A 27,263-nucleotide genomic window follows, 5' to 3' on the forward strand; every position below is an offset into this window, starting at 1 on the left:
TCTAGTATATTTTTAAAGTTTCTTAAATTTAACAAAATAAAGCAATTTCTGAAAAATGGGATGTATTACTTTCTCAGTTTGATTTTTAACATTACAATACAGAAATCAGTAATATATAAATGAAGTTTTGAATCTTGGAAGGATTGGGTATTTTTATTTTCCTTTTTGGAGAGGTCTAACGATAAGGAGAATTGGAAGAAACTGAAATTTGGGAGAACTTATCTTTCAGTGATACTTTAAATAGACTTTAAATTCCCCCCTTTTACATTAGAAACATAGTATAATGGAATCCATACAATTAGCATTATTGGAATATTTAAATATATGAAGGAGTGGAATTGTGTATGAGACTTGAGTTACTCCCTCTTTAAAATATACCTGAAATTATACCCTTTACTGCAGATACTATTAGATGAATGCTATGTACATTGAAACTATTACTTTATGGAATAGGAATAATTTTTTTTAAGCGGAGTGAAGTTTTCATTCAACTAAAACCTCCATGTCAGCGATTCTCAATTACGTAGCGGATTACATGCCTCCCTCCATGGGATATATACCTAAAGAAAGTGGGGAACTTTCTTTCCCCATGTCAATCTTGCGAATGACTGAATTACTGTTACTGAAATTTTCATCCCTTACTTGTATTGCAGCAAAAATATTTTTGTAATCACTAACTGCTTAGCCATTTCTCTTTCCTTTTTTGCTTGTACCAGTGATTTTGTTTACTTCTATTCAATTTCATCTTGTTAGTTTTGACCCAGTTTTGAGGCTGGATGATAAAATTTTGACTTTTAATGTTATTATTTATCATTTTATTTATCCCTTCCGACTTTGTGTCAACTGCAGCTTTTACAAGAAATGCTTTGTCTCAATTCCTTGTTAAAAAAAAAAATTTGAAAAGGACTAGGCCAAATTCATGAGACCACACTAAAGATAATCCTCCCAAATTTTAATACCTGTTACTACTACATAGTATAGTTGATTGTCTAGTTCAGTGCCACCCCTTTATAAGTGTGTGACCTTGGACAAGACACTTACACTCTCTTAACCTGTTCCTTCATTTAAAATAGGGATAATTAAATAGTCTTCTTCCCTGCCTATTTTAATGAGCTGTTTTAAGATCAAAAGAGAGATTATAAAAGAGTTTTGTAAACAATAAAATAGTATTCATTCATTTATATTCCTAGCATGTGCCAGGTCTCAGTGAACAGACGTAACGAATTCTTATACTCTATGCCAGAAATTGGCAAATCTGGTCACTGCTGTTTTTGTATGGCCTACAAGGTAATGTGTTTCGAATGGTTAGGAAAAAAACAAAAGAAGAAGAATGTTTCATGATGTGAAACTTACATGAAATACAAATTGCAGTGTCTAAAATAATGTGTTTAACTCAGTGGGGGTAATCCTTTCACAGTATACAAGTATATCAGGATATCACATCGACCAATAGGCACATGAAAAAATGCTCAGTATATATAATTATCAGAGAAATGCAAATCAGAACTACAATCAAGTATCACCTCACACCAGTCAGAATGGCCATCATTAAAAAGTCCACAAACGATAAATGCTGGAAAAGGTCTGAGAACAGGGAACCCTATATACTGTTGGTGGGAGTATATAGAAGTCAGGAAGTCAGAAAAGGGTACTTGAGTAGATGACATTTGAACTGAGATTTGAATGAAGAAGGAAGTGAACCCTCTAATAGAAGAGCATTTCTGGTAAAAGGAACAAAAATTATAATAGCCCTGAGGCAGGAGTGTAGCTGTAGGGCTAGGAGCTAAACAGTAGGAAAATGGGGAAGGGCAGACCAAATTATAAATAGCCTTGGAGACCAAGGAGCAGACCTTAGATTTTGTCATGATTACATAAATGTATCATTACAATTTCTATTACTTCAAGGTATTTTTATGGTACTGTTATAGTGACAAATCAACTTAACACTTCAAAGTCTATCTTCAAAGACTGTCAAATGTTTTTCTAATGCTAAGTATGGTCATCCCATTGAGGGAGATTTGTTCAAGCCCCCCTCCTCCAAGATGCCAAAGTCCGAGGATGCTCAAGTCCCTTATGTAAAATGGCATAGTGTTTGTGTGTAACTTAAGCACATCCTACTATATATTTTAAATCATCTCTAGATTACTTATAGTACCTAATACAATGTAAGTGCTATGTAAATAATTGCCAGTGTGTGGCAAATTCAAGTTTTGCTTTTTGGAACCTTTTGGATTTTTTTTCTCAAATATTTTCAATCCTTGGATGCACAACCCACAAACACAGAGGGTCACCTGTAATCCATCTTTTTTAGTAGCTCTCAGTAAGTAACATGGGGATTGTTTACCATGACTGTGTTTTAGGATCCCATGTTGGCATCTAATTATGACCACATTTCTTTTAACTGCTCATTTAGAGCTTCACTCTTGCCATAGCATATTTATCTTCAAATCTCTATACTTTCATTTAAAAACTGGGAGATGCTTTGGTTTCTTTAATGGACATTTCTCCTGTTCTTGATATTCTCAAATAATTTTTAAATTATTTATTGTAAAGGGAACGTTGGCATGCCCCTTTTGTGATTTTTAAAAAGTTTTAAAATTATTTTTTATACAAATAATTTATATTCATTGTACAACTTTGACCATAAAGATAAGCCAAAAAAGGGAAGACTATCTTTTGTAATACTATCAGAGGTAGTCCCAGTTAAAATTTAGTAGCTGTACATATATGTAAATATATACTTTTAAGAAACAAGAATTCATCATTTTGCAACCTTTTCACTCGGTAGCATAATAAATATTGACCTATGTCAAAAGATAGGACATTTCTCAAACATTTTTACTTTCAGGACCCCTATACACTCTTAGAAATCGAGTTTCTTTTTTCCCCAGTTGTATTGAGATATACAGCACTTTAAGTTTAAGGTGTACAGCATACGATTTGACCTACATACATCATGAAATGATTATCACAGAAGTTTATTGAACACCCATCCTCTCATATAGATACAAAGTTAAAGGAATAGTAATACAATTTTTTTTCAATTTTTTTCTTGTGATGAAAACTCTGAGGATTTACTCTTAACTTTCATATATAACATACAACAGTGTCAATTATATTTATCATCTTGTACATTACATACGTAGTACAAATTTATCTTATAACTGGAGTTTGTACCTTTTGACCGCCTTCATCCAATTCTCCCTCTTCCCACCCCCTGTCTCTGGGAACCACAAATCTGATCTCTTTGTCTATTATGAGTTTGTTTTTGAAGTATAATTGACCTATAACACAATGTTAGTTTCTGTTATATAGCATGGTAATTCAGTATTTCTTTCTATACATTTCAAAATGATCATCACAATAAATCTAGTTACGGTATGTCACCATGTAAAATGCTACATAGTTATTAATGATATTTCCCACACTACATTTTCATTCCTTTCACTGATTTATTACACAACTGAAAATTTGTGCCTCTTAATCTCCCTCACCTATTCTTTCCTCCCCCCATTCCCTCCCTTCTGGCAACCACCTGTTTGTTCCCTGTATCTGTGACTGTTTCTGATTGTTTTTTTGGATTCCACTTCCATTTCACTTTTGGATAAGTGAAATTATACAATATTTGTTTTTCTCTGACTGATTTATTTCACTTAGCATAATACCCTCTAGGTCCATCCATGTTGTTGCAAATGGCAAGTTTTCATTCTTTTTTTTACAGCTGAGTAATACTGCATTGTACGTATATTGTGTGTGTGTGTGTGTGTGTATCTTACATCTTCTTTATCCATTCATTTAGAATGCTTCCATATCTTGGCTATTGTAAATAATGCTGCAGTGAATTTATGGATGATCTTTTCTCATTAGTGCTTTCATAGAAATTGAGTTTTTATTTTTGTGGTTTATATGTATTAGATATTAAAACTTAGAGATTTTTAAAACATTAATTCATTTAAAAACAACAGTGATAAATTTATTGCATGTTAACATGATTAGTATTTTGGGGTTTTTAACACTTTATTTTTGAAAACACAAAAAGAATCAGTGGGAAAAGTAGCATTATTTTACATTATGCAAATCTTTTTAGTATCTCCATTCCATTTGTTGTTCTTTGTTGTCTTTGTAGGTATTATTCCCTTTGCATGGAATGCTCTCCTTGATATTTACTCATCCTCCAATCCAGCTCAAACATCACTTCCTTTGATGACCACCCCATCCCCTCCTTAGATGCATATTTAGAGTTGCACCTTCCTTTGTGCTTCGTTGTGCCTTTTAATGCTTGCTATATTACTATTTAGGTGACAGAGCCTTGAGTACAGTGACAAGTGTCTTATTCGGTATTTAATCTTTACTTACTGACATTTCTTTTCTTAGCTGCTCAGTAAACGTTTGCTGAATGGATGTACTGTTTCTTTTTTACATGCAGTGTCAGTTTGTCCATTATCCAAATGTCTGTTATTTCAGTTACAGCAATTCTGTCATTTTGTAACTTTTGATAATTTGGGGATAACTTCAGAAGTATTAGTAACTTGAATTTTCTGTTTGGTAACTATTATTATGCATTCAAACATTAATAAGTATGTAAAATAAGACAATGGCTTTATTCATTTTAGGGAAGATGCTTTTGAGTAGTATATAAATATATTTTTGAACTGCATACATTTCAATTTTCCTGACTGAGGGGAATTTCACAATTACATAAGGATTATAGGAAATGTGCCTTGACAAAGTGAAATAGATCATAGCTGCTCAGCAGACTTACCACAAATACACTAAAAACAGAGGTTTGCTATACAAAATAGGTTTGCTATTTTCTGAAATAAGTGACTGATAGCAACAATTGACGAGCACAGAAACATGATTGTGTACATGCTAAAGCAGATACACACAGTTGGAAATCTGTATTGGAACTATTAGTCCTACATAGTATAACTCTCACGACTTGAGCAGCATTTCTTACTTCCTAATTGAAACCCCTCTTTCTGTTGTTGTTGCTTAGTAATATAAGAGCTTTATTGAGTATTTCCACTTAATCTCTACCAGTTTTTATCCCAGAAAAATAATGTATTATCTATAATTACCCTGTCACGGCAGGGTTCTCAAATTTTATGTGCATGAGAATATCCTAGAGTGTTTGTGGTATGGATTCCACATCCTTGCTTCCACATAGTCTACATATAAGTTTTGTCTTTTGAGTCTTAATAAGTTATATAGAGTTTTGTAGCTCAAGAAATTTTGCAGATCTCCTAACCTTTTTTTAGGAGTTGGATTATTATGAGGAAGCTTAGGACCAAAAAAGTTTAGTAATGTTTCCAAGATCATAAACTTAGTTACTGGATCTATAGAGCCAGTAATTAGAATCCAGGGTTTCCATTCTACCTTGCTCCGTAAATCAGTAGGCCTTTTTTGACTGAAAAGATGTTTGGCTCTGGAGCAGCTTTTCTTTTACTCTTTGTAGGATAAGAGCAAAGTCACCTAAGATCTTCCATATAAACCTGGGGATGCTAAAGTCGTAAAGTATTTCTTTTTCTAATTCTCTTTTAAGTCCCAGCTTTATTTTCCAAAGACTCTTAAAAGTCTTTTTTGGTTGCTTTTTTTTCCTTAACAGTGGTAAGACTCTGATGGTAACTTTAATTTGATTGGGTCAACAAGAACTTTAAATTGTTTGAAAGAAATTAAGAAGTCAACAGAGGATGCCTATCTGAAAAGTAGAGCTCAGTTTATTGTTAGATACACCATGTTCCTCTGAGTTGCTCGTCATCAGTGAGTTGAATCTTCTTTATACACAATCAAGTATTAGAGAATTTCCAACATTCTTCCTCTCATAATATGTAAGAATTATACTTGAGAATCCATTTGAGGTCAGTCCTATTATCATTGCTAACATAATTTTATATATGTGTGTGTATGTGTATACATATATCACCAAATGATACACTGAATTGTTTTTTCTTTCATCTAGGTTTGTATATTCTTTGTATTTCATATTTTACTTGAAAAGATTAATTTGTATGGCAGACTGAGCACATGGTTTACCTTACCTTTTATGTCAAAACTTTTAAAACAAAAAAATAGGAAAAAATGGAGTGGGAAGAGAAATAAATTAGTAACAGTTTAAATAGTATGAGTGTCATTGGTGGACCAATTTTTTTTTTTTTTTTTTTAAGCATTTCCTGGTAGAAAGGAGAATGGTTGAAAAACATGGGGGAAAAAATAAGATCAGAGGAAACACGGAAGAAAAACTCTAATGGACATAGGAGCCATTCTGAGGAGATCTATTTAAGGAGCAAGAAGGAAAGAACTCAGAACAGTCCTGGAGTAGATTAGTTGGGGAGTTGTTCTCTAAGCTTAGTGGACCACTTGTCTCCTCTTTTCATTCCCATTTGGGCTAAGCTGCAGACAAATAGCATTTGTCTTCAGAATATAGCATTGAGAATGAGCATTAGGAGCAGAGAGGCAAGGCAGTGCCCCAGGTAGCCTGTGGCCTCTAGGAGGCTCACTCAGAAGGTTATCTGCTCACATGTTCTCAGCAGCAAGTCTACTCTTTCCCTCCCCTACAATGACTAGAAACAAACTACAGATAAACAGAACAGGCAAACTAAATTAGATTCAAAGAGGAGCAACATACATTTGTAGAAAACTAGTTACCATGAAAGAGAAGCACCAAACTGAGCAAACAGATCTAAATTCTTAGGAAGCAGTTGATAAAAGAAGACTTTAAAATAAATATAGTTAATACCCTCAAGGAGACTCAAGAGATGCACACACACGCACATACACAAAACGAAAGTCTTGAAAGTTAAAAACAGAAGAGTTAAAATAATTCTATGAATAGCAAAATGGGCACAGCCAAAGGCCATGTTAGTGAGTTGAAAAAATGGAGCTGAAGAATTCTCCCCATACAAAGTATAAAATGACCAAAAAAGATAAAATATAGGAGAAAAAATAGATACGCAAGTTAGACTCTAACATTTATGTGCCCATCTCTAACAGGAGACCAAAAAACAAAATGGCAGTAGTGGGCAGGAGAGGGAATTACAATGAATAACAGAAGAAATATTTTCCACAGCATTCTTTAGGACCCTTAGTATAGTGTTGAATAGTTTAGGTGACGATAATCATCTTTGTCTTGCTTTTAAAATTAGTGACACTGCTTAGGTTTCATCATTATTAGGTATGCTGTAAAATTTTGGTGAATAACCCTTTATAAAGTTAAGGAAGTTTGTTCCTTCAGAAGCTAGTAATTTTGTTGCTGTTCTATGATATTTGAATGAGTGCTGAATTTTGTCTTTTTTCCAGCATGAAGTAAGATGATCACAAGGTTTTGTTCCTTTAATTTATAAGTTACATTGACTTATTAGTATTGAGTCATCCTTGCATTGGGATAAACACCATAAGCATAAATTGGTATACTACCAAGTTCCTAATACTTTCTTTAGTTTTGCTTAAGTGTTCATAAATGAAATAGGATCATAGCTTTCTCTTTTTTTTTTTGACTGTGATATATTTTGACCAAAAACTGATTGTTCAGCTTTTTAAAAAGAAAAATTCAAAATTAATCAAAGCAGCACATATCCCCACATCAGAACAAACCTATATCAATAATAAACACTTTGCAATGTTTTACGAAAAGAAAATCTGAAGGCTCCTAAACAGTAAAGATTTAAACAGGAAATTAAGAGATGTGATAAGAATTTTTGTAATCTTAATTTCTTCCCCTCATGTATGTTACTCTTCATAATTTCTTACTGTAAATTTTATTTCTCTTTAGGTACGCATAGCTGCTAAATTCATCACTCATGCACCCCCAGGGGAATTTAATGAAGTGTTCAATGGTGAGTAAAGATTAGTATTTAGTTATTTTAAACCCTCTTTAATTACATACAAGCACTTATTGAGTGCTTCCTGTCTCTTTTAATCCTTACATTGTAGTTAAGGAAATCAAGATTCAGAGAAGTTAAATAACTTATCTGATATCACCCAGAAAGTGTCAGAGCTAGGTTTTAAACCCAGGTCTGAGTGAAAAGCATTCTCTTAACCCATAAATTAGGATGCCTAGCTTATGTGAGAAAAGACTTAAAGTAGTTTAATATCGATAAATGTAGAAATGATATTAAATTGTTTTCATAGTTTATATCTGTCATTATAAATCATAGCTTAAATCCCCTCAGTGCTTTTAGTCAGTAAGTGCCATAGCATAGGCACTTTGTAGAGCGACTGGGACTGAACTAACTGTATCTGGGAAGCCTGTTAAATATACAGATTCCAATGTTACCATCCTCTTTAAGATTCTCATTTGTTTTATCTGGCATGAGATGGGTAATCTGTTTTATAAAGTTCTCCCAGGTGATTCTGAATCACAGCCAGTTTGGGAACCACTATTCCAATATACTTACAACCTTCCATACTATTCACTGTCTTAACAAAACTTACAGAATAAAAAATGTAGATGAGGCATCTTGAACTTCATGATAATATCACTTATCATAATCCCTATTTAAGTTATAAGTGAATTCATTTTAAAGTTCCCCTTAAGTAAAATCATAGTCTTTGTGCATCTTGGTTCAGTTTAGTGAATATTTATTTTGAAATTCTGGTTTTATGTTAGAAGATTACCTGCTTAGAGGAACTGTGTGCATCTGGCCCAGAGTCCCACATCAGTAATCCCCATTGGTTAAAATTAATGATGCAAAGGGAAAGTTACTGGGAAGATATATAAATATTATTTACAAGGGGTAAAATAATACAACAGAAGTAAATCTGGACATTCTTTATAGACACAATTATGCGTCAGTTTTTGAGCACTAACAGCAAGACAAACATGCAGCTATTCTTTCCCTCATCTTTCTTTCATATTGACCAAATATAAATTTTCAACAACTGAGCTTTTAGAAATTCTCCTTCGACTTGAACTTTGTCCAGCTGATTAGCTCGGATAAATTCTTGACTTAAAAATTAATACCCTTTGTAGTTAGAAGTACCTTGTTTTATATCTGACAATTGAATGTACTGTACAGGAATATTATGAGAATAATTGATACCAAAGCATTAGATTAAGAGTTGGCAAGCTACTTGTGGCATGAGGGCTGGTTTTTATTGGCACGCTACACATTGGCCTCTGCCAGGCCTTTCAGAAACTAAGAATCCATTGCCTTTAGCTTATAATTAGCCTTCTCTCTTAGAGTTAATGCTTGGTCATTTCTTAGTAATAAGGACCCTCCTCTTCCTAAAGAAAAGTGACTAGACTCTTGACTCACAGCCTTTTAAAAAGATTGTATAGGCCCTCACATTAGATTCTCCAAAGGAAAATACAGTCAGCAATTTGACTGCCCCTGACTGAGTTGTGCCCAGCTTTCTCGGTCTGATGGTATAGAAAATGGTACAATTCTTAATCTAATTTTAAAGGATTTTTTAGATACAAAATTAATAATCCTAACTGTAATGTTCTATAAAACATATTTTTCATTTGTTTTGGAATTCCTTGAGAATTTGTTGGATTATTGTACCACAAACCTATGCAAATCTATGAACATGAGCATGTCTTTGTGTACACTTTTAGTATCTCTGTGTATATATTATATCCAAAGACTAATCTTGCAAAGCCTGATTTTCTAAAAATCTAACCTAGAAATCTGCTAAAATTTCAAGTTTGCCTTCTACTGAACATTTTAATTTTAACATCTTTATCATTGTTTTCCTCCACAGATGTTCGGCTACTACTTAATAATGACAATCTTCTCAGGGAAGGGGCAGCACAGTAAGTAGCTTTCTAAATCCACTTACATCATATTCTAATATTGAGTAAACCATGTTGATGGTAAACTAGTACCCTGAAAACTAAGTTTAAAATACTTCAAAATAAAGCAGTCGGTTTTAACAACTTTTTCCCCCCCTTGGAGAAACCATTTTACCGCCAAATGTTTACTTCCTTAAAACTTATAATATATGGTCTTACTTATTATTTTTGCCCAGATTTTCCCTATTAAATCAGAGTTTAATGTTAACTGTTAGTTTTTCCTCTATAGTTCTTTTAGTTCAGGCTGAATTTTTTTCTATAACTGCTAGTTACGGAAAGAGTAGGCTGCTATTGAGGAATGATCACATTTCTCACATTGCCAAAGAATGGCTGATGTTCATAAAGTACCTTAATAGAGTTAACCATACACTAATAGCATGGTTATTCTACTCACTGATTCCTTATCACTGTCAGGCTAATTAGTCTTTCTAGAGTATCATTTTCATTTTGTCCTTGTCCTCAAAAGCATTAAATGGGTGTTTTGTTGGTTAGTTGGTAGGTTGGGTTTTTTGTCTTCCTCAAATCTAAATGCTGTGTAGCTTTCCAGCTCCTGTGACCACTCCACCCCCATTCTCTGGCTTTATTGCTACTCTGCTTTACTTCAGTACAGAGTGCTTTTTTCAGTTACTATCTATCCAGCTGGCCCAGAGTTCCCTTGTAGAGGAAACCAGAATTGGATAATGACATGCAAGAGTGGGGTGGGGAGGTGGAACAAAGACTTTGATGCAGAGCAACAAATAATTATCATAAAGGCATTTGGTTTGATGTTTAATTGGTTTAGATTTTAACTGTAGAACATGTTTTAAGAATTGCTGCCTGGGAAACAGTCTTCTTCTGCCCTAGCTATAGTGCTAGTTTAGAACCAAATCCTGCAAATGTAAAATTGGCACAGTGTCACTATAATTGTCATCATGAGTGATGCCCCAATTATATACATTGACCTTTTATATTACATTGATTTAGGCACATCCTAAAGATATTTTCTAGTACTGGTTTCTCTTAGATGGATAGAATCTGATATAGAAAAAGATGCTCATGATTTGCTATTTGCACCCCTGTCTACCCTCTGCCCTTTCATTGAAAGAATCTCATCTACATTCTATTAACAGATGGTTATCCAGTCAGAATGCTTCTAATAATAAGGAATTTACTATTTCACAAGGCAAGTTCTTTGATTTGCCTGCCATGTTGGTCTTAGTTTCATTCTTGAGAGCCACCCAAAATAAATTTACTCTGCACTCCACATTACTGAAATCGAGGGTAGGAGTGGAATGATAGGACCTAAGGGTGACTGCATGCTAAGCTTATTGTCCCATTTCCAATTAGGAGTGACATTAGAATTTAGTATGTATTCAGATGCTTCCATTGCACTGACAACAAAGCTTTGTATTTATAAATATTCTGGTTCTTACAGACTCTCTAGATTCTTGGAGCACCTTCTTGCTAAAGAAGAATTGTCTTATGTCCAAATATTTGGTTTTCTGTAGTGATGAAGAGTTCAGTTTTATTTCTGTAATGAGGTACTTCAATTCCTTGGCCATAGTCTTCATAGTAAGTGTTCAGTAAATGTTTTAGTAATCACCGTCATCATTATTACCTTCTATATGAAATGAAGGAATCCTGAATGACTCCTGAAAGAAGATTTACCCTCTTTACCTAGATTTTCACCTGTGCTTCTGATCACTAGAACCATTGTCTGATAATTCCTAACACTTCTGGACTACTTAGGGTGTGGTGGACCATGTTAAAGAGTAGATTTTATTCTGAGAGAGATAGAAAGTTATTAGAGAGTTTTGAGCAGAGAAACTTATGTTTTAGAATTATCACTGGCTTCTGTGCAGGGGAACAAAGATTGATGTAAGAGGATTATTTAGAAGACTACTAGAGTAGTTCAGAGATAAATGGTGGTGGTTTGGACTAGAGCGGTCATTGTGGGATAGTGAGAAGGAGTCAGATTCTGAATATGTGCTCAAGGTACAATCTACAAGATTTACTGATTGATTGGATGTGAGGTGTGAAAGAAGAATCAAGGATAATTACAAATTTTTGGCCTATGCAACTGGTAGACTGGAAATACCATTTGCTTGAGATGGGATAAGGTGGTAACACATTTTGGTGTTAGTGTTTGTAATCTATAGTCTTAGGACATATCCTATAGTGGAATACTTACTCTATATTCCTTAAGTTTTTTTCTTTTTCTTTTTTTTTTTTTTTGTATTGTTTAATCCACTTTCTGTGAATGTTTAATTTATATTCCTTTCTGAAGAGACAGTGTGCTTAGGACTCATTTTCCTACATGGGGATGTGGTGATTAAGGAAATGACTTATTTAAAATTTTAAGCACAGCAATAACTTAAAATGAGAAAATTGAAGATTAGCCTTAAATATTTGAAGAAGTTTAAATATTTGTTACTCTGGTTTCTCTTGAAGAGTCTAGAAAGAGCTTAATGCTCTACTTAAAACCAGTGGCCTAACATATATTTTAATCAATTAAAATGGGCTGGAGACATGTTTAACTCTTTCCCTTGGCAAATAGGTTCTGGGAAAAGACTGATACTAGAATTGTGCTTTCTTTTACTGCAGCTTATTTCAGTCTTTCTTTTGCCTTATTTTGCATTTTAGCTTACTGTGTAAAATATACTAGAGAGCCATAGAAAATACAGTTTAATAAATCTAACACTGGACAAATAAACAAGCAATAATATTAGACATGTACTTTGGTTATTTATTCATATCCCTTTTGTTAATAGCCTCTACACTACCTTAGGCTCTCCTCTGAGATTTGACTCATGCTCAACTCTCACCTCACCCTCTTCTCATGTCAAATGCCTTTCAGTATATTTTATTATGGTCTCTCTTCTGCTTTGCCTCAGAGAGCCCAGAATAAAGAAGAGGCTATTTCTAAAACAGTGCATCAACTGAAGATTCTTTTAAATTACTGAAAATGCCTGTCTAAATGAGTAAAACTTTTGGTAATTCACAATAAGATTGCTTAAAACTTAGGAATTGTCCAAGTGACAACTATTGGAGCTTAGGAGTGGAGAGGGAAAGGTAATTTCAGAGCTTGGGGCACTTCTGAGATCTCTATGGAGGACTTCCTTCAGAAAGCTGAAGACATTACGATAACATCAGTTATCTGGAGAGAAAGGGAAAAAGCTCCAGGGAGTGTTTTCACATTCTCTTTCACTGTTACATGAACTACCTATTGTATTTATTTATATATAATTCTTTTCTCTCCTTCTTCTCCCTTTTTACTTTTTGAAAAACAGTGCATTTGCCCAGTATAACATGGATCAGTTCACACCTGTGAAGATAGAAGGGTATGAAGATCAGGTAATGGTTGTTCCTATTAGATAGACTTTGCCTGGAAGGTAGTAGAAACTCTGTAGAACAGATGGTGCTGAATAAATTCATGTCTCAGTTTTCTTAGCTTTTGTAGTGAAATAAAGGAAGTTGAGTTATATACAACTTTTCTAGCTGTCTCTAATTCCCCTTGGTAAGAATAACAGGAGACATATTTAAGATGGGAAAACAGGAATTCCTGTACAGATACAGGAACAAAGCAAATTACATATTCCCATTATTACTGCAGTTATTATATGACAGGGATTTGCAAATCCATTAATATGTACTTCAAAGGCAGTATCACACCAAATACCAAACGCCTTTTAAAAGTCTTGAATCTTGTTTGAACCTACAAGTCCACGCAGAATTTATCCTAAGGAAATAAGCATATAAATGTGTAAAAAGATTACCTGAAACAAGGTTTATAATAGTGAAAAACTGGGAACAATCTATATGTCTAACATTAAATTAAATATCTGTAGGCCAGAATCCTGTGTGGCTATTGAAAACTGATAGAAATATTGAAGTGGGAAGATTTTCATGCTATATTAAGCTAAAACATAAACATGTAGAATTATGCTAGTTTATTTTTTTAAATAGATATTTAAAGAAAAGTTATACTGTGTTAGAATCAATACATCTTAAATCCTGTGAAAGATGCATCATTATTTTATGAGCCACTAAGAAATAACACTGACAAACTATGACACAGTCCTAAGATGATGTCAAGTGTAAGATGTATCTCATTTTATGAGATGTTAAATTGAGGGGTTGGGAGGAACGTATGCATCTTAAGACTCAGAAATAAAGTAGTATACAGATAAGCATAGACATGGAAATGTGGGTAAATATTCACCAAAATGTTAATTCTCTATGTTGGGATTACAGGAATTTGTTTTTGCTTGTTGTTTTTGTTTGTTTTGGTTTATATTTGTGCTGATCTTAATTTTCTCAATGACAATAGATTAATTACAAGTATAAAAGATAAAACATACTAGAAAAACAAATGAAAAATACTGCTTACAGCTGATATTGTATTCTTTACTAATACAGAAGAATTATTGAAATAACAAGGGCTGTGTCCAGATACGTTATATAAGAACATTCCTGTATACCAGTGGTAGCCAGCTTAAAAATGTAGTCAAAAGGAGAGCACATTCTTAGCCATAACAACAACAGAATATTACTTAGACACATAAGGAAAATAAGGAAAGATATTTGAGTTATTAAAGTAGATGCCGTCACTGCATATAACAGAAAATCAACTATACTCAAAACACATGTAAAAGATCTCTAGAGTTCAACTAGAAAAAGACCAGAGACTCAGTAGAAAAGTGGGCAAAAGATAGGAACATCCAGTTCACAGAAGAGGAAATATAAATGACTTTTTTTTTTTAAGGTGAAAAGAAATGCCAGTTAGAATTTCTGCTTTGATGATGGGCTTGTAACTTGGTACAACATCCTATGATAGAGGGCAGTTTGTCAATCTCTATCAAAATTATGAATACATTTACCCTTTGACCCAATTGTCCCGCTTCAGGGAATTTATCCCACAAGTATGCTTAGCACATGTGCATAATTTGCACACAATGAACATTCAAGGACATTTGTTGCAGTATTGTTCATAATAGGAAAAGTTTGGAAGCAACCCAACTATCCATTAATAGGAGACTGGTTGAATAAATTTATGTACATCTATACAGTGGAATCATATAGTTGTAATAAAAAACAAGGAAGTTCTTCAAGTACCAGTATGGAAAGATCTAGGTATATTAAAATTTTTTTAAAGAAAAAGTACAGTATCATGTGGTAGTTTTTGTATAAAAGAAGGGGTGGAGAATTTAGAATGTTTGCTTGTATTTGGTTTAAAAAAAACAAAACACTGAAAGAATTCTGTAAATTAGAAATCAGCAAATTTTTTCTGTAAAGGGTCAAATAGTAAATTATTTTCAGCTTTGTGGGACGTAGAGTCAGTCCCAACTACTCAACTGTGCTGCTGTAGCAGGAAAACAGCCATAGACAGCGCTAGACGTTACAAACAAACAAGTGGGGCTGAATTCAACAAAACTTCAGTTACAGAAACAGGTGGCATTGCATGCACGGCTTGCCAAGTCTTGCTCTAAATTAATAAAATCAGTTACTTTTGTGAGGAAGGGGAAATTTGCTAGAATCTGGTGGATGGGAGATAAAAGAGAAAAAGATTTCACTTTATATGTATTTTTTTCATTTTTGAATATGACTGTATTACCTATTTTAAATGCTAAATATTATGACTTTGGAAAAGGTTCATAAAATATGTGAAAAGAGAATACAGAACTGTACATATGTTATTACAGCTGTGTATATAGTACACACATAGGTAGTATAGTAAACAGAAACCAAGAAATGAAGGGTATCGTTAGGATGAGGGAAATACTGCAGTTTAGAGTTGAAATGAATTTATGAACCCATAAACATAATATTTTTATAAGAAATTGAATTGATTGAAAAGTCAATTATGAAAGAAAAATCTGATTAAATGTAAAGTTAATTATCTTTAGTTTTTGTTTTGTAAAATGTGACAAGAACTGTCTTTTTTTACAGTTACTTATATTTGTAATTATTCTTTGGAAGGTCTTAATTACAGAACACGGTGACCTGGGTAATAGCAGATTTTTAGATCCAAGAAACAAAATTTCCTTTAAATTTGATCACTTACGGAAAGAAGCAAGTGACCCCCAGCCAGAAGAAATAGATGGAAGTCTGAAGTCTTGGAGAGAATCCTGTGACAGTGCTTTAAGGGCCTATGTGAAAGATCATTATTCCAACGGCTTCTGTACTGTTAAGTATCTGCCTGCTTTATTATTAGAATGTTATTTCTTAAATTTACCTTACCCTTTGGAGACTTAGGCCAATCACAAACATCACTTTTTAGTTACTGTCTTGTCTGTATTTTATTCCCTAAATTATTTTTGAAAGGAGTATAAATGGAAAATTTTATATGGAAAATTCTTTCTGAAAATCCCAGTGCATAAAATTTTTAAATCTCAGTGTATCCTATTTCACATTTGTCTTATTTATTTATGAGAAATTGCCTTACATCCATCAAAAAAATCTTTTTACAAAGCTACCTCTGCATAGTTTAGATTATTTCATTGGATAATCAGAAATATTTAAACAGTTTTTTAAAAATCAAGGGTAATTTGACTTTCTTTTAATACCTCTTGGTGGGAAAAATATGATTAGTTTGATTCTGTCATGATTTCTCCTTTGTAAAATTATGTAATATGTTACTAAGAAAAATGTTGCTTATAATATTGATGTGTATGAAGTGCTTAGAAAGTACCTGACACAAGGTAAGCTCTGTGTAAATTATTATTATATTTTTGATTTTTGTTCTTGTTTTTTCATTTTTAAATAATGGTGAAAACCCATGATGGTGGGTAAGTACAGAATTTCATCTTGAACTCAGTACTGCAAAGGGAGACATGATACACACACTCTTTTAGAAATTGACTATTCGTTCCTAAATATACTTTCAGCTTATAATTTGTTACCTATTCAAAATTTGTCACTACTTATTAATTTGGAGAGCTTCCACACTGAATAACCCTGCTGTGTCCTTTTCTCTCTTCTCTTAGCTGATAAATGAGCTACAGAAAGTCATGGAATTGTTCTAACAGTGTCTGCTGTACCAAAGTGTCTTATCCTCAGTTGTCCTGCTTAGTAATTCTTAATTTCACTTCAGTAATCCCTGTGATATTTTCTATATGCGGTTGACCCTTGAACCATGCAGGGGTAAGGGGCTCCAACCCTTCGTGTAGTTGAAAATTTGAGTAGAATTTATAGTAGGCCCTCCATATCCATAGTTTCTTTGTCTCCATGGTTTGCATCTATGAATTCAACCAATGACAGATCATGTAGTGCTGTAGTATTTACTGTTGAGAAAAATCTGCATGTAAGTGGACCCATGTAGTTCAAACCTATGTTTTTCAAGGGTCAACTGTACTATGTTCCAAAACTTTCTTTCCCTTTGTCCCTAGACAGGCATCTACTTCTCCACATTTTAATAGGATTGAGACTCAAATCTTCCCCTTCTTCCTTTGTACTTCAGTCTGAGAAAGAAGGGTCCATATTCTTGATTTCATATAATCCTATCTACTTCAAGATACTTAATTGTGACTTTGTTTTCCCTTCTGATATAGTTCTCTTTTCTAGAAATATTTTTATTTCTCCTGTCCTTGCAGGAGTGGTGGGGAGTTCTTCGATCATAATAGTAATTCCTGTAAGTTACTTCTCTTTCCACCTTGTCCTTCCTCCCTCTCCTCACTTTCTCCCTTTCCTCGTCTCTCTCTCTTTTACACAACCAAACCAGGGAGCATTTGACTCCTACTAGTGCCTTCCTTGTTACCTATCTACCTCTTTTTTTTTTTTTTTTTTGAAGATTTTTAATTAAGTAATTTTGTTTTTGTGGGGAGGTAATTAGGCTTTTATTTACTGGGTTTTTTGTTTGTTTGTTTATGTATTTATTTAAAGAGAGGTACTGGGACTTGAACCTAGGACCTTGTTCATGCTAGGCATACACTCCACCCCTGAGCTATATCCTCCCCCAACCTGTCCACATCTTAACCTTATGAATTTTGGCTTCAGTCCCTATTCTCAGAAACTGCTCTCTGAGGTTACTAATGGTTCTTGAAGTGCCTGACCCAGTGTCCTTTTCTTGGCCTTTGACTTTTGTATGGCACTTCACAGAACAAGCTACTTCTAGAAATTATCTTTTCTTAGACTGCTGTCAGCACCCTCTAGTTATTCTTACTGTGTCTCTACTTATTTTCTTCCCTACTTTTTTCATAAATGTAGGCATTCTCCATTGCTGTATTTCTTTTTCTAAAACTCATAGTTTAATGTCATCTGTAGATAATAACAACATGTTTCACCATATTTATTAGAGCCAAAGGAAAATACACTGAAAAGCATTTTGTGGACTATAAAGCTTTTGGGGGGCGCTTCTCTTTAGTGATTATATTTCTGTTCACCTCTTCTACACTAAGGAACAGTTGGTGTTTCTCACTTCTAGCAGGACATCTCCATCTGAACTTCCCAATTTGTTAATGACACCACCGTCTTTCTAGTCATCCAGGCTTGCAAGTACTTTAGCTCCTTCCTTGCTCTTGCCCTTCACTTGGAATATATTGCCAGGCTTTTGATGGTGCTTCTGCATCCTGATAGCCGTTGGTACTACCCTAATTTATTGCCTAGATTAATTCTGTGGCCTCCTAACTAACTTTCAACTTTTCTTCCATTTTACCTTGTACACTAGTATTGATAATTTTCCCAAAATAATAGTTCTGGTCATGCCGTTTTGGTGTCAGTCCATTGCCTGTAGAACAAAATTCAGTCTTCTTACCTTACATCTTCTACTACATGACCTACGTCTACAATCCAATGTTGTCTCCCACAGGTCCACTTCACACACACCCTCTGGCCTGACAGAATTAATTGCCATTCAGTCAGTGGCAAAGAAACCAGCTCCTAGTTTCTTACCTAAACTGCTCACTCATCTTTATTCTCAGTCTCTGCTTATCAGAATCTCATTTGTCTTATAAGGTCCAGCCTAAAAGACACCTCTCTCTTGTACCCTAAACCAGGAGCAGTATTTCCTTCTGTATTCATTGTACCACTATCTCCTCTAGAACTTAGGTTGTGCTTTGTGTTCGTATCCCATGACCTCTTAGGAGTTGTAAGTTCATCCTGTCTGACTTCATCTCCCCCAAGGATTTAGCACACTGCTTTTGTACAGTATTTGTTGTTTAACTATGTCTTCAAGAGTCTAACTTTTTTTTTTTTAACAATAGGTTTATGCTAAAACTATAGATGGGCAACAGACCATTATTGCTTGTATTGAAAGCCACCAGTTTCAGCCTAAAAACTTCTGGTAAGAAAGTAGATGTTCTCTTTTATCTATATTGGAAAGAAACCAAACCAGCAGTTGAGACTTAGTTTTTAATCTAACTAGCTTGGGATAAGTTATTTGACTTAGAGGCTTTTTAGTTCCCTACTTGCACAATGAGGGATTTGGACGTGATCATTTAGATTTCTTCCAAATCTAAGATTTTATAATCTATCTTTTAAAAAATTACTCTTACATTGAGTGAGAATAAGTGATTAATGAAGTACCCAGTGGAAAATCTGAGTTTAACTTGGGTTTGGTTAGTAACACTTGAGTTAGTTGCATAACTCGACTGCCCGTCCATTTGTGGAAGAGGCTCCCATGAACAGAATAGGCATAGTTTTCTACTCCAAGATGAAAAAATGAAAAATGAAAGTCAGAATAACTTAGGAAAGACTTATGATGATTCCATTTGGAACTAAACTTAAACTTGAGTGGATAGTGCTTTGTATTTGTCAAACTGGAAATGACTTGTTTCTTTTTCCCCTCTTTCCCAAATTCTCTGCCTCAGTGGCAAATTACCTGTTTCATATGCTTATTATTAATTCTCCAGTGTTGTGTGTGTGTTTTAATAGGAATGGTCGCTGGAGATCAGAATGGAAGTTCACCATCACACCACCTACAGCCCAGGTGGTTGGAGTACTTAAGATTCAGGTGAGATCCTAACATGTTAATAGACCATGTTAAAAACGACACATTTTAGACCCAACCTGCAAATTGGTATTTGTTCTGATATTAGAAATAAGGAACAACTGTATGTAGATGCAAAGGGAAATTGATGGTGAATAGAAATAGAAGTGAGTAGAAATAAAAGCCTCCTTTCTGGAGAAGTACTGTAGTCAAACAGAGAACTATTCTGGGGTGATAAAGGATAGTCATATGAAGTGTCCTGCTTGCTTGTTATTTTTCTCTTTCAGAGATAACCCAAGATCTTTCCAGGAATTATCAAACAGCAGTTCTAGGGAAGAAGAAAATAAATGTTAAGACATGACTATATAGCAGCTACTGTAACTTAGGGCCTTTTGTGTATACTGTCTCATTTAAATCTGTACATATGTATTTAAGTTAACTCTTAGTTGTGAAAAAAGCTACATGAATGGGCTTGTTTTATTTATCTTTTTGTTTACAGTAATGCAAGAGTTTTTAAATCAAGTAAATAAAACACAATGGCCAAATGTTATTAACGAAGCAAAGTAGATTTCTAATGCTGGTGTTGGGACTGACAGGCAGGTGAATAAAGAGCTTGTTAACTTATTTGATACCTATCTGGATTGAAGTCTTCTGATATCCTAGCAGATTTGATTTTCAAAATTCAGGGTGATTTAATTCTTAAGCCCAACTAACTCTAAGGTTGGGTTAAAGAGTTACTGATAACTGAGAATATCAGTACATAATTGTACCTCTATTATTAAGTCTTGCTTTAATAACGATTAGCAAGACTTGCGTTTTAAAATGGTATATTTTTGTCCCTTAAACAAGCTGTGTAGTGGGTTCATGTTGCCCAGGGAATTCCTTCTATTGCTAATAGGATCATAGTTTCTACCTAGATGGAGCTTGGCTGTTTTTATACTCTTCTAATGGTATCTTAGGAGAGTAAGTCCCTAATGAGACACTTTGCTTCTTCCTGGAACAGGGAATTTCTAACTTTTTGATAGAGCATCACATTGGGAGGCATTATGCATATTGGATGAGGTTTTAGTTTTGGAATTTTAATTTAATTTAGATCCTAGCTTCTACTACTAGATATATGAACACGGAGAAGTTATTAAATTGCCTCAAGCCTCAGTTTTCTCATCTGTAAAACAGGATTAACAGTAGTCCCTATCAGAATTCTTACAAAGATTGAATGAGATAATGTAAGTAATAAGTAAAATGTTTTATATAGGGTCTAACACACAGTTAGGAGTCAATACATAACAGCTAGAGTAGTGCAGGTTATTGCTTCTTTCTTCTCTTCTGCTTTATAGAGATAAAACATTCCTTTTTCAAATGTCTCCTGGTAGTATGGACTAGATGAAGGAAGCACACATTACCTGGATTACTGTTCTAGCATTATACTCTGAATTTCAGCTCCTCCACTTTATTTTTTTCATAACACAAGTGTAATTTTCCTGCAACATTCCCTTTCCCTGAGTCTCCTCACCTATAATAGGGTAAAGTCTGAATTCTTAACATGGTTTTTAAGGTGGTTTGCTCTTCACAGTCTATCTCCAACTTACTTCATAGCAGTGTCTTTTGCTGCACTGTCTTCCACACGTACCCATTTGCAGTGAGTTCTTTGTTCTTCCCTAAACTAAATCAATTGTGTTTCATTCTCTTGTACTTTTTATCCCCTTGCTAGATACCCTTCTCTACCTTGTTCACGTAGATAACAACTCCTATTTTCAAGACCCTGTTCAAATGCACTTAACAAAAGGATACTCTGATCCTATTCTGTCTGGCCAGTTTCTAGCCATATTAAGGTGACTGAACCTATCGTGTAAGTTGCCAAAACTTCCTGAGCCTTACATGTCGTTGAATGGTTAGTCTGTCTCTTGTGTAATCCTCCCTCTTGCTAATTGTCATCATAATTATTGCACCCCACTTTACCCTACATTCTCAGAACTGCTTTTGTCTTATTTTTGTAGCTTGGTTTACCAGTAGAATAGTTGTTTTCAATGTTGTCTTTAACTCTTAATAAAGCTTTCCTGCACCTAGTCAGATCTCTACTTAACCAATATTAATGACAGTATAGATGGAGAAGTGTGTAAAGGATTAGGACCCATTAAAATTCCTTGGTTTTCACAGAGAAAAACTAACATTCATTGATTTTATTTTGACTATTTTAATACTTTTAAAAAGTGGAATCTTATTTTAAGGTCTTTGTATTTGTTCACAGTGACTTAGCACACAGTGCCTAGAATGCAGTAAGCACATAATAAATGTTTTTTAATTAAAAATCAGTTTTTCCTGCTAAGGAAAGAGAATTCTTAAATTTAAGTGTTCTGTGAATTTAAACCACCACTGTAAATTACTATTGGTGATATTAATTATTCATGTAGAGTTGGTAAGATTGAGGATGGCTTAAGGCATGCATTTGGGCTCTAAGCAATAAGTTTCTATGTGACCTACACATAACTTGCTCAAACATTGTCTCACACAGGTTCACTATTATGAAGATGGCAATGTTCAGTTGGTTAGTCATAAAGATGTACAGGATTCAGTAACTGTTTCGGTGAGTGTGGAATATTTAATATCTGTCTCACTTTTGTCTTGTTTTTCTTTTAAAAAAATAGTTTTGATCCTGAGTACTGATTCTGCCACTAGAAATTCAGGTTGTTTTCAATGCTTTGATTTTGGCATATAATATAATCAGTATATAACTAGCCAGATTTGTTGTTAATTTACAGTCTTTGACTCAGAGTAGTGATAATGGCTCTGGAGAATTCAAACTTCTTTCCCTCTTTCTCAGTTGTGAGATTTGCTCAAGGACAGCAATATTTCAATAGATAAATACCAGGAGGAAGGAAAGTTTGCCAAACTAAACCCTGTAGGGCTACAGCCATATTATTAGAGAAACTGAGTATTTTTAGGAATATCCAATCAAAAAGTATTGTGTTCTATACCTGGAAAGAAGGGACATAATTTTTTATGCATTCTCAGTACTTCTTTATATCCCTAGAAGTTATTGCTTTTGTTTGTGTGTTATATCTAATTAGTATTTACCTTAGTGAAGATTAAAACTGAGAAATGTTAAAAATATTTATTAATTTAAAAATAACAAAACAAACCCATTACTTGTTAACCTAAGTAACACTTTCAGAAAACAGCTATATTTAAAAAAAAAGTCATTGATTTACATTTCCTCAAAGGGTATAATGTCTGACATAATAAAAGACAACTGGATTTTCATATGTGCCTCACACATTAGCCCTCAAAGTGATGGAATTCATCACACCTCATGTAGCTTCTATGAAACTACACTGTACACACGAGAGTAAGAGTGAAAAAGGCAAGTAGGCTTGTCTTAGTATTATTATGAATAGAAAGCAGTTTTGACTATTTGAAAGAATCTTGAAACTGCTGCCCTAGGCATTAAATCTTACTCTCTTACCTTTAATTCTGTTTTACTAAATACTGTAAGGAAGAAAGAGATTCAGTTCATTTTGTACCTGAATCATGTAAAACAAAATGCAGTTGGTTGCTTTAGCATAATAAGTAGTAAACAGAGGAGTATCTGAGCTTAAGACATATGACTGATATGTCTGAGGGCATTGTTTATATCATTTTAAACCAGAGATATTTTCAAGGCATTAAAATTTCAATGTGTCATGATGCCTTGGGCATACTGTGGTAGAGTGGAAAGAAGCATGGGTTTTTTTTTGTTGAAGACCTGGATTCAGATCCTATCTTTAAGATTTAAAAGCTATATAATTTCAATTGAGACAATTAAGAGAATTCTGTTTTCTCATCTGCAAAATGGAGGTGATAATAATAACCGCAGATCTACTTCACGGGGTTGCTGTGAGAATCAAGGTAATATTCATGGGAACTTGAAAAATTATAAATTGTTATACAGATGTTAGTTAAGATGGACTTAGTATCTTTTTATTCACTGCATACACCTTTTTAAAAATCCTGATTTCTCCCCCCTCCTCTCTCTATTAGAATGAAGTCCAAACTGCCAAGGAGTTTATTAAAATCATAGAGCATGCAGAAAATGAGTATCAGGTAAGATGATTTGAAACTAATTTTTCTCAATCTAATGCCTTACTATTTTGCTTTTAACATATTTAACAGAATTTTCTGTTCTTTTAACATAAATATTCATGTTGCTCAGTGTTACTAAATATGGAGACTTTACAGACCTTGCAACTTGGCACTCTGCCTACAATCAGGGTTTCGCCACTGAATGCACTGCAGATTTTCCCTGCTATCCCAAAGTAGAGCGTTCCCATGAAACCTTTCCTAAGGCCAAATGGCGCAAAGCAGAGAAGTAGTTACTTGTAGGACACACCTTGCTAACATAGGCACAAAATACATTGAGATACAGCACAGATGCTCACAGATACAGTTCAAAGCTCTGGATGCTTGATGCTGAGTTGCTGAGTGTAGTTACCGGGGAAGGACCTTGATGGAGCCGCTGCTGCTGCTCAGGGTGGACTCTGCCCCTTTAACAGCCTCACTGCAAAACAAATGCTGAACGCTATTTTCTGCTTTTTACTTTAGTAAAAATAAAGTGACATAAAGCAAACTTTAGAAAAGCAGGGGATGCTTGTTTAGCCCTAGTTTTAGAAATAATATGGGCGGGCTTCTTAACTTGCTTCAGAGGTTGGAGAGGTGCTCACTAGAAATATTATGGCCTGCATGTCCTTCTTAGGGGACTCAAGCATGTCCTTTGACTACGGAGTTACTTTCCTATTCAGAACCATCAGGTTTCTATTCAAGCAACTTATCTTCAATTATCTATTGCAGACAGCAATTAGTGAAAACTATCAGACAATGTCAGACACCACATTCAAGGCCTTGCGCCGGCAGCTTCCAGTTACCCGCACCAAAATCGACTGGAACAAGATACTCAGCTACAAGATTGGCAAAGAAATGCAGAATGCTTAAAGGCTGAATGCAAGATTCTTCAGTATGTGGAAAGAAAGGATTCAACGTGTGGTCATGTGATAAATAAGTGATTTATAAACAAGAGTGATATTTTGCTAGGGCTTTCAAAGTTAACAGGTTTTCTAGCCTCATGGAATAATACTGTTGAACCTATAGCATTGTCTTGATTCTTTTTGTGTTTTCTGCCTTGTAATTTTCTGTCTTCACTATATCTACTTGTAAATCTTTTCTTTTCTTTTCCTTTTTAATTCTACCACATTTAATGCTGGGGAGAGAGATCTATCCTGGAGTCATTTTACTGTTTAGAAAATTTTCCTAGCCATGAAGCCTTGTTACTGATATAGACAGGTAACATGTTCAGTACTTCTCTACCCCAACCTTCAAAGCACTTCTGGTACTTCATTGGTTTTTCTGATCAACCAACAGCTAAAGAGGCTATGCGATAAACGGTAGCTGAATGGAAGACACATTTATCCTTCTCCCTCCACTTGCTTTGATCATCACTTGTAACATAACTAGAGCTTTCAAACTTTTGGATTGGGGCTTTTCAGGTCCTTTTTGGAGGCAAAGGAAGTTTTCTGGAAATTCCATTATAGCCAGCTTCTCTGGGGAAGTTGTTTTTAAATCCAAAGACTTGAACCACATTCCCTGCACAGGAACGTGTTTGCTTTTTGCCCTTCCTTCATTGTCTCCTTCCCATCTAGTACCATTATAGTTATAGACATTTGCATTTTTTAAAGAGTTTTACCCATTTATTATTTTTTTAATATTCAAAAACTGCTGACATGCTAGGGATATAGTAGAGTATAAAACTTGAAAAATGCAGGTGTTGAAGGAATAATAGGTATCTTGTGCTTTAATACTTTGTGGCAGGATTGTACTATAAGCAAATGAATCAAACAACTGTGTAAATCACACACAAAAACTAAAAATGAACCAAAGTGAAAAGGATAACTTTCAGGCAGTATCTTTCTATTGTAACCTGTTATTTAAGGGAATACTAGTGATTTGTTCTAAATAGCATGTAAAACTTATTTCAGATTACTCTTCCTCAGTCCTGCCTGCCAAGAACTCAAATGTAACTGTGATATAGCATCCCTTCCCAGGTTTATTGGCAGGTATAGGTGTGATCTCAGAATACACAGGTGACATAGATATGATATGACAACTGGTAATGGTGGATTCATTTACATTGTTTACACTTCTATGACCAGGCCTTAAGGGAAGGTCAGTTTTTAAAAACCAAGTAGTGTCTTCCTCCAAATACATGTCAAAAAAGAAGGGTGTTTGTGCTTCAGCTTTGTTTTTGCTTAATAATACAGTCAGCAAGAGTTTGTTTCCAAGTGACCTGTTGAGCTGTGTAAACATTTTTGTTTATTTCAAATAAAATATATTTGTATTATTTGTCATTCATACTATATCCATCCATACCACACTATCCTCTGTATCAGGTAGTCCAATAGAAATATACCTGTTTTGTTCTTAAATTGTCTGAGTCTCTCCTTTTTGAGCCCTCTCTTCAGCTTTTGTTCTCAAGGTAAGATGTGGAACTGTATTTGATCTTATTTGATGAGAATGTTCAGGGTTTCTGAAATTGGTTTCTACTTTTAACTGTTATAGATTCAGTGACTATCAGAAGAACTTGCAAAGAACAGCTCTTTTTTTATTTAAGTTTGAGCAATTTCTCTGTGGATCATACTGCTCTACTCAGTGGCTACTGGGTGGTTCAAAGGTTTTGTTTTGGGTTTTCTATTTCTGTCAAAAAGAAAAACATCTATCTTCTCTACTTATCACTCAAAAAGCAAGGCCCAAGTAGTTACAGTTACTAGCCAGGAAGGAGAAATGAAAGAACCCCCTGTACCTTGAACTTGGATAATATTTCACATAGACTTAACTCTGAATGCTTTTCCTTCCGTACACGTGGGAAAGGCTTTTATCCTGGTTCCCAATAGGGAACCAGAGGAATTTCAGTGTTTCACCCTGCATTCAAGGCCAATTCAAATTCTCACCCTTTTGAGGGACAGTTAGCTATACTACACTCTGTACTTGTTGTGCAAACAGATTCAAACATTCTGGCCTTTGCCTTTCACTTACTAACCCCATCAGCCTACCTGGTCGATCTCCCTAGTCCATATAGACTTTTGTAAAGACTCTTAGTCTCTTGTCCATCTAAAGCCCTTGGTTACTTGTATAATTGGGAGGAAATCAGCCCTCTTTGCCAAGTCCTACAGAGACCTCTTGACTTCCTTAACCTTCTTCAGCAGAATATTTGCTTGATTGTATCCATTTACCACACTGCTGAAGTCAGCCTATGGTGTCCTAGGGCAGTGGTTTCCCAGCCAGAGGGAAAGGAGTTTTCTGGGAGGACTCACTCCTATATTTGGGTTTGAAGTTACACTGCTGAAGACTATGTGTTTCATTTGTGCCTCGATGGTTGTGCTTCTGTTAGTTGCCTAGTTCTAGTGCCTGTTCTGTTTTATAACCTAGAACTTTGATGCTAGACTTACCTAGGTTCACAAGATACTTGCAAACTTTGGCACATTCGCTCCAAATTCACAAAAGACTGATACAATCTGAATGCCAGTTCATGAGTTTGTA

The 27,263-nt window shown here is 34.5% G+C and overlaps 1 protein-coding gene across 1 annotated transcript in view; it reads left to right on the top strand.

Moving 5' to 3' along the window:
* Window positions 1-26,152, top strand: part of CAPZA1 (capping actin protein of muscle Z-line subunit alpha 1) — a 38,303-nt gene extending 12,151 nt beyond the window's left edge. The window contains exons 2-10 of the mRNA XM_010948313.3: window positions 7,772-7,835; window positions 9,706-9,757; window positions 13,066-13,129; window positions 15,755-15,961; window positions 18,976-19,055; window positions 19,646-19,724; window positions 22,213-22,284; window positions 23,718-23,780; window positions 24,525-26,152. Of these exons, the coding sequence (XP_010946615.1) occupies window positions 7,772-7,835; window positions 9,706-9,757; window positions 13,066-13,129; window positions 15,755-15,961; window positions 18,976-19,055; window positions 19,646-19,724; window positions 22,213-22,284; window positions 23,718-23,780; window positions 24,525-24,665 (822 nt within the window). The 3' untranslated portion in view covers window positions 24,666-26,152. The remainder of the gene's footprint in view (window positions 1-7,771; window positions 7,836-9,705; window positions 9,758-13,065; window positions 13,130-15,754; window positions 15,962-18,975; window positions 19,056-19,645; window positions 19,725-22,212; window positions 22,285-23,717; window positions 23,781-24,524) is intronic.
* The last annotated feature ends 1,111 nt before the right edge of the window (window positions 26,153-27,263 follow it).

This window comes from Camelus bactrianus, chromosome 9 (genome assembly GCF_048773025.1).
Source record: "Camelus bactrianus isolate YW-2024 breed Bactrian camel chromosome 9, ASM4877302v1, whole genome shotgun sequence".
Lineage (NCBI taxonomy): Eukaryota > Metazoa > Chordata > Mammalia > Artiodactyla > Camelidae > Camelus > Camelus bactrianus.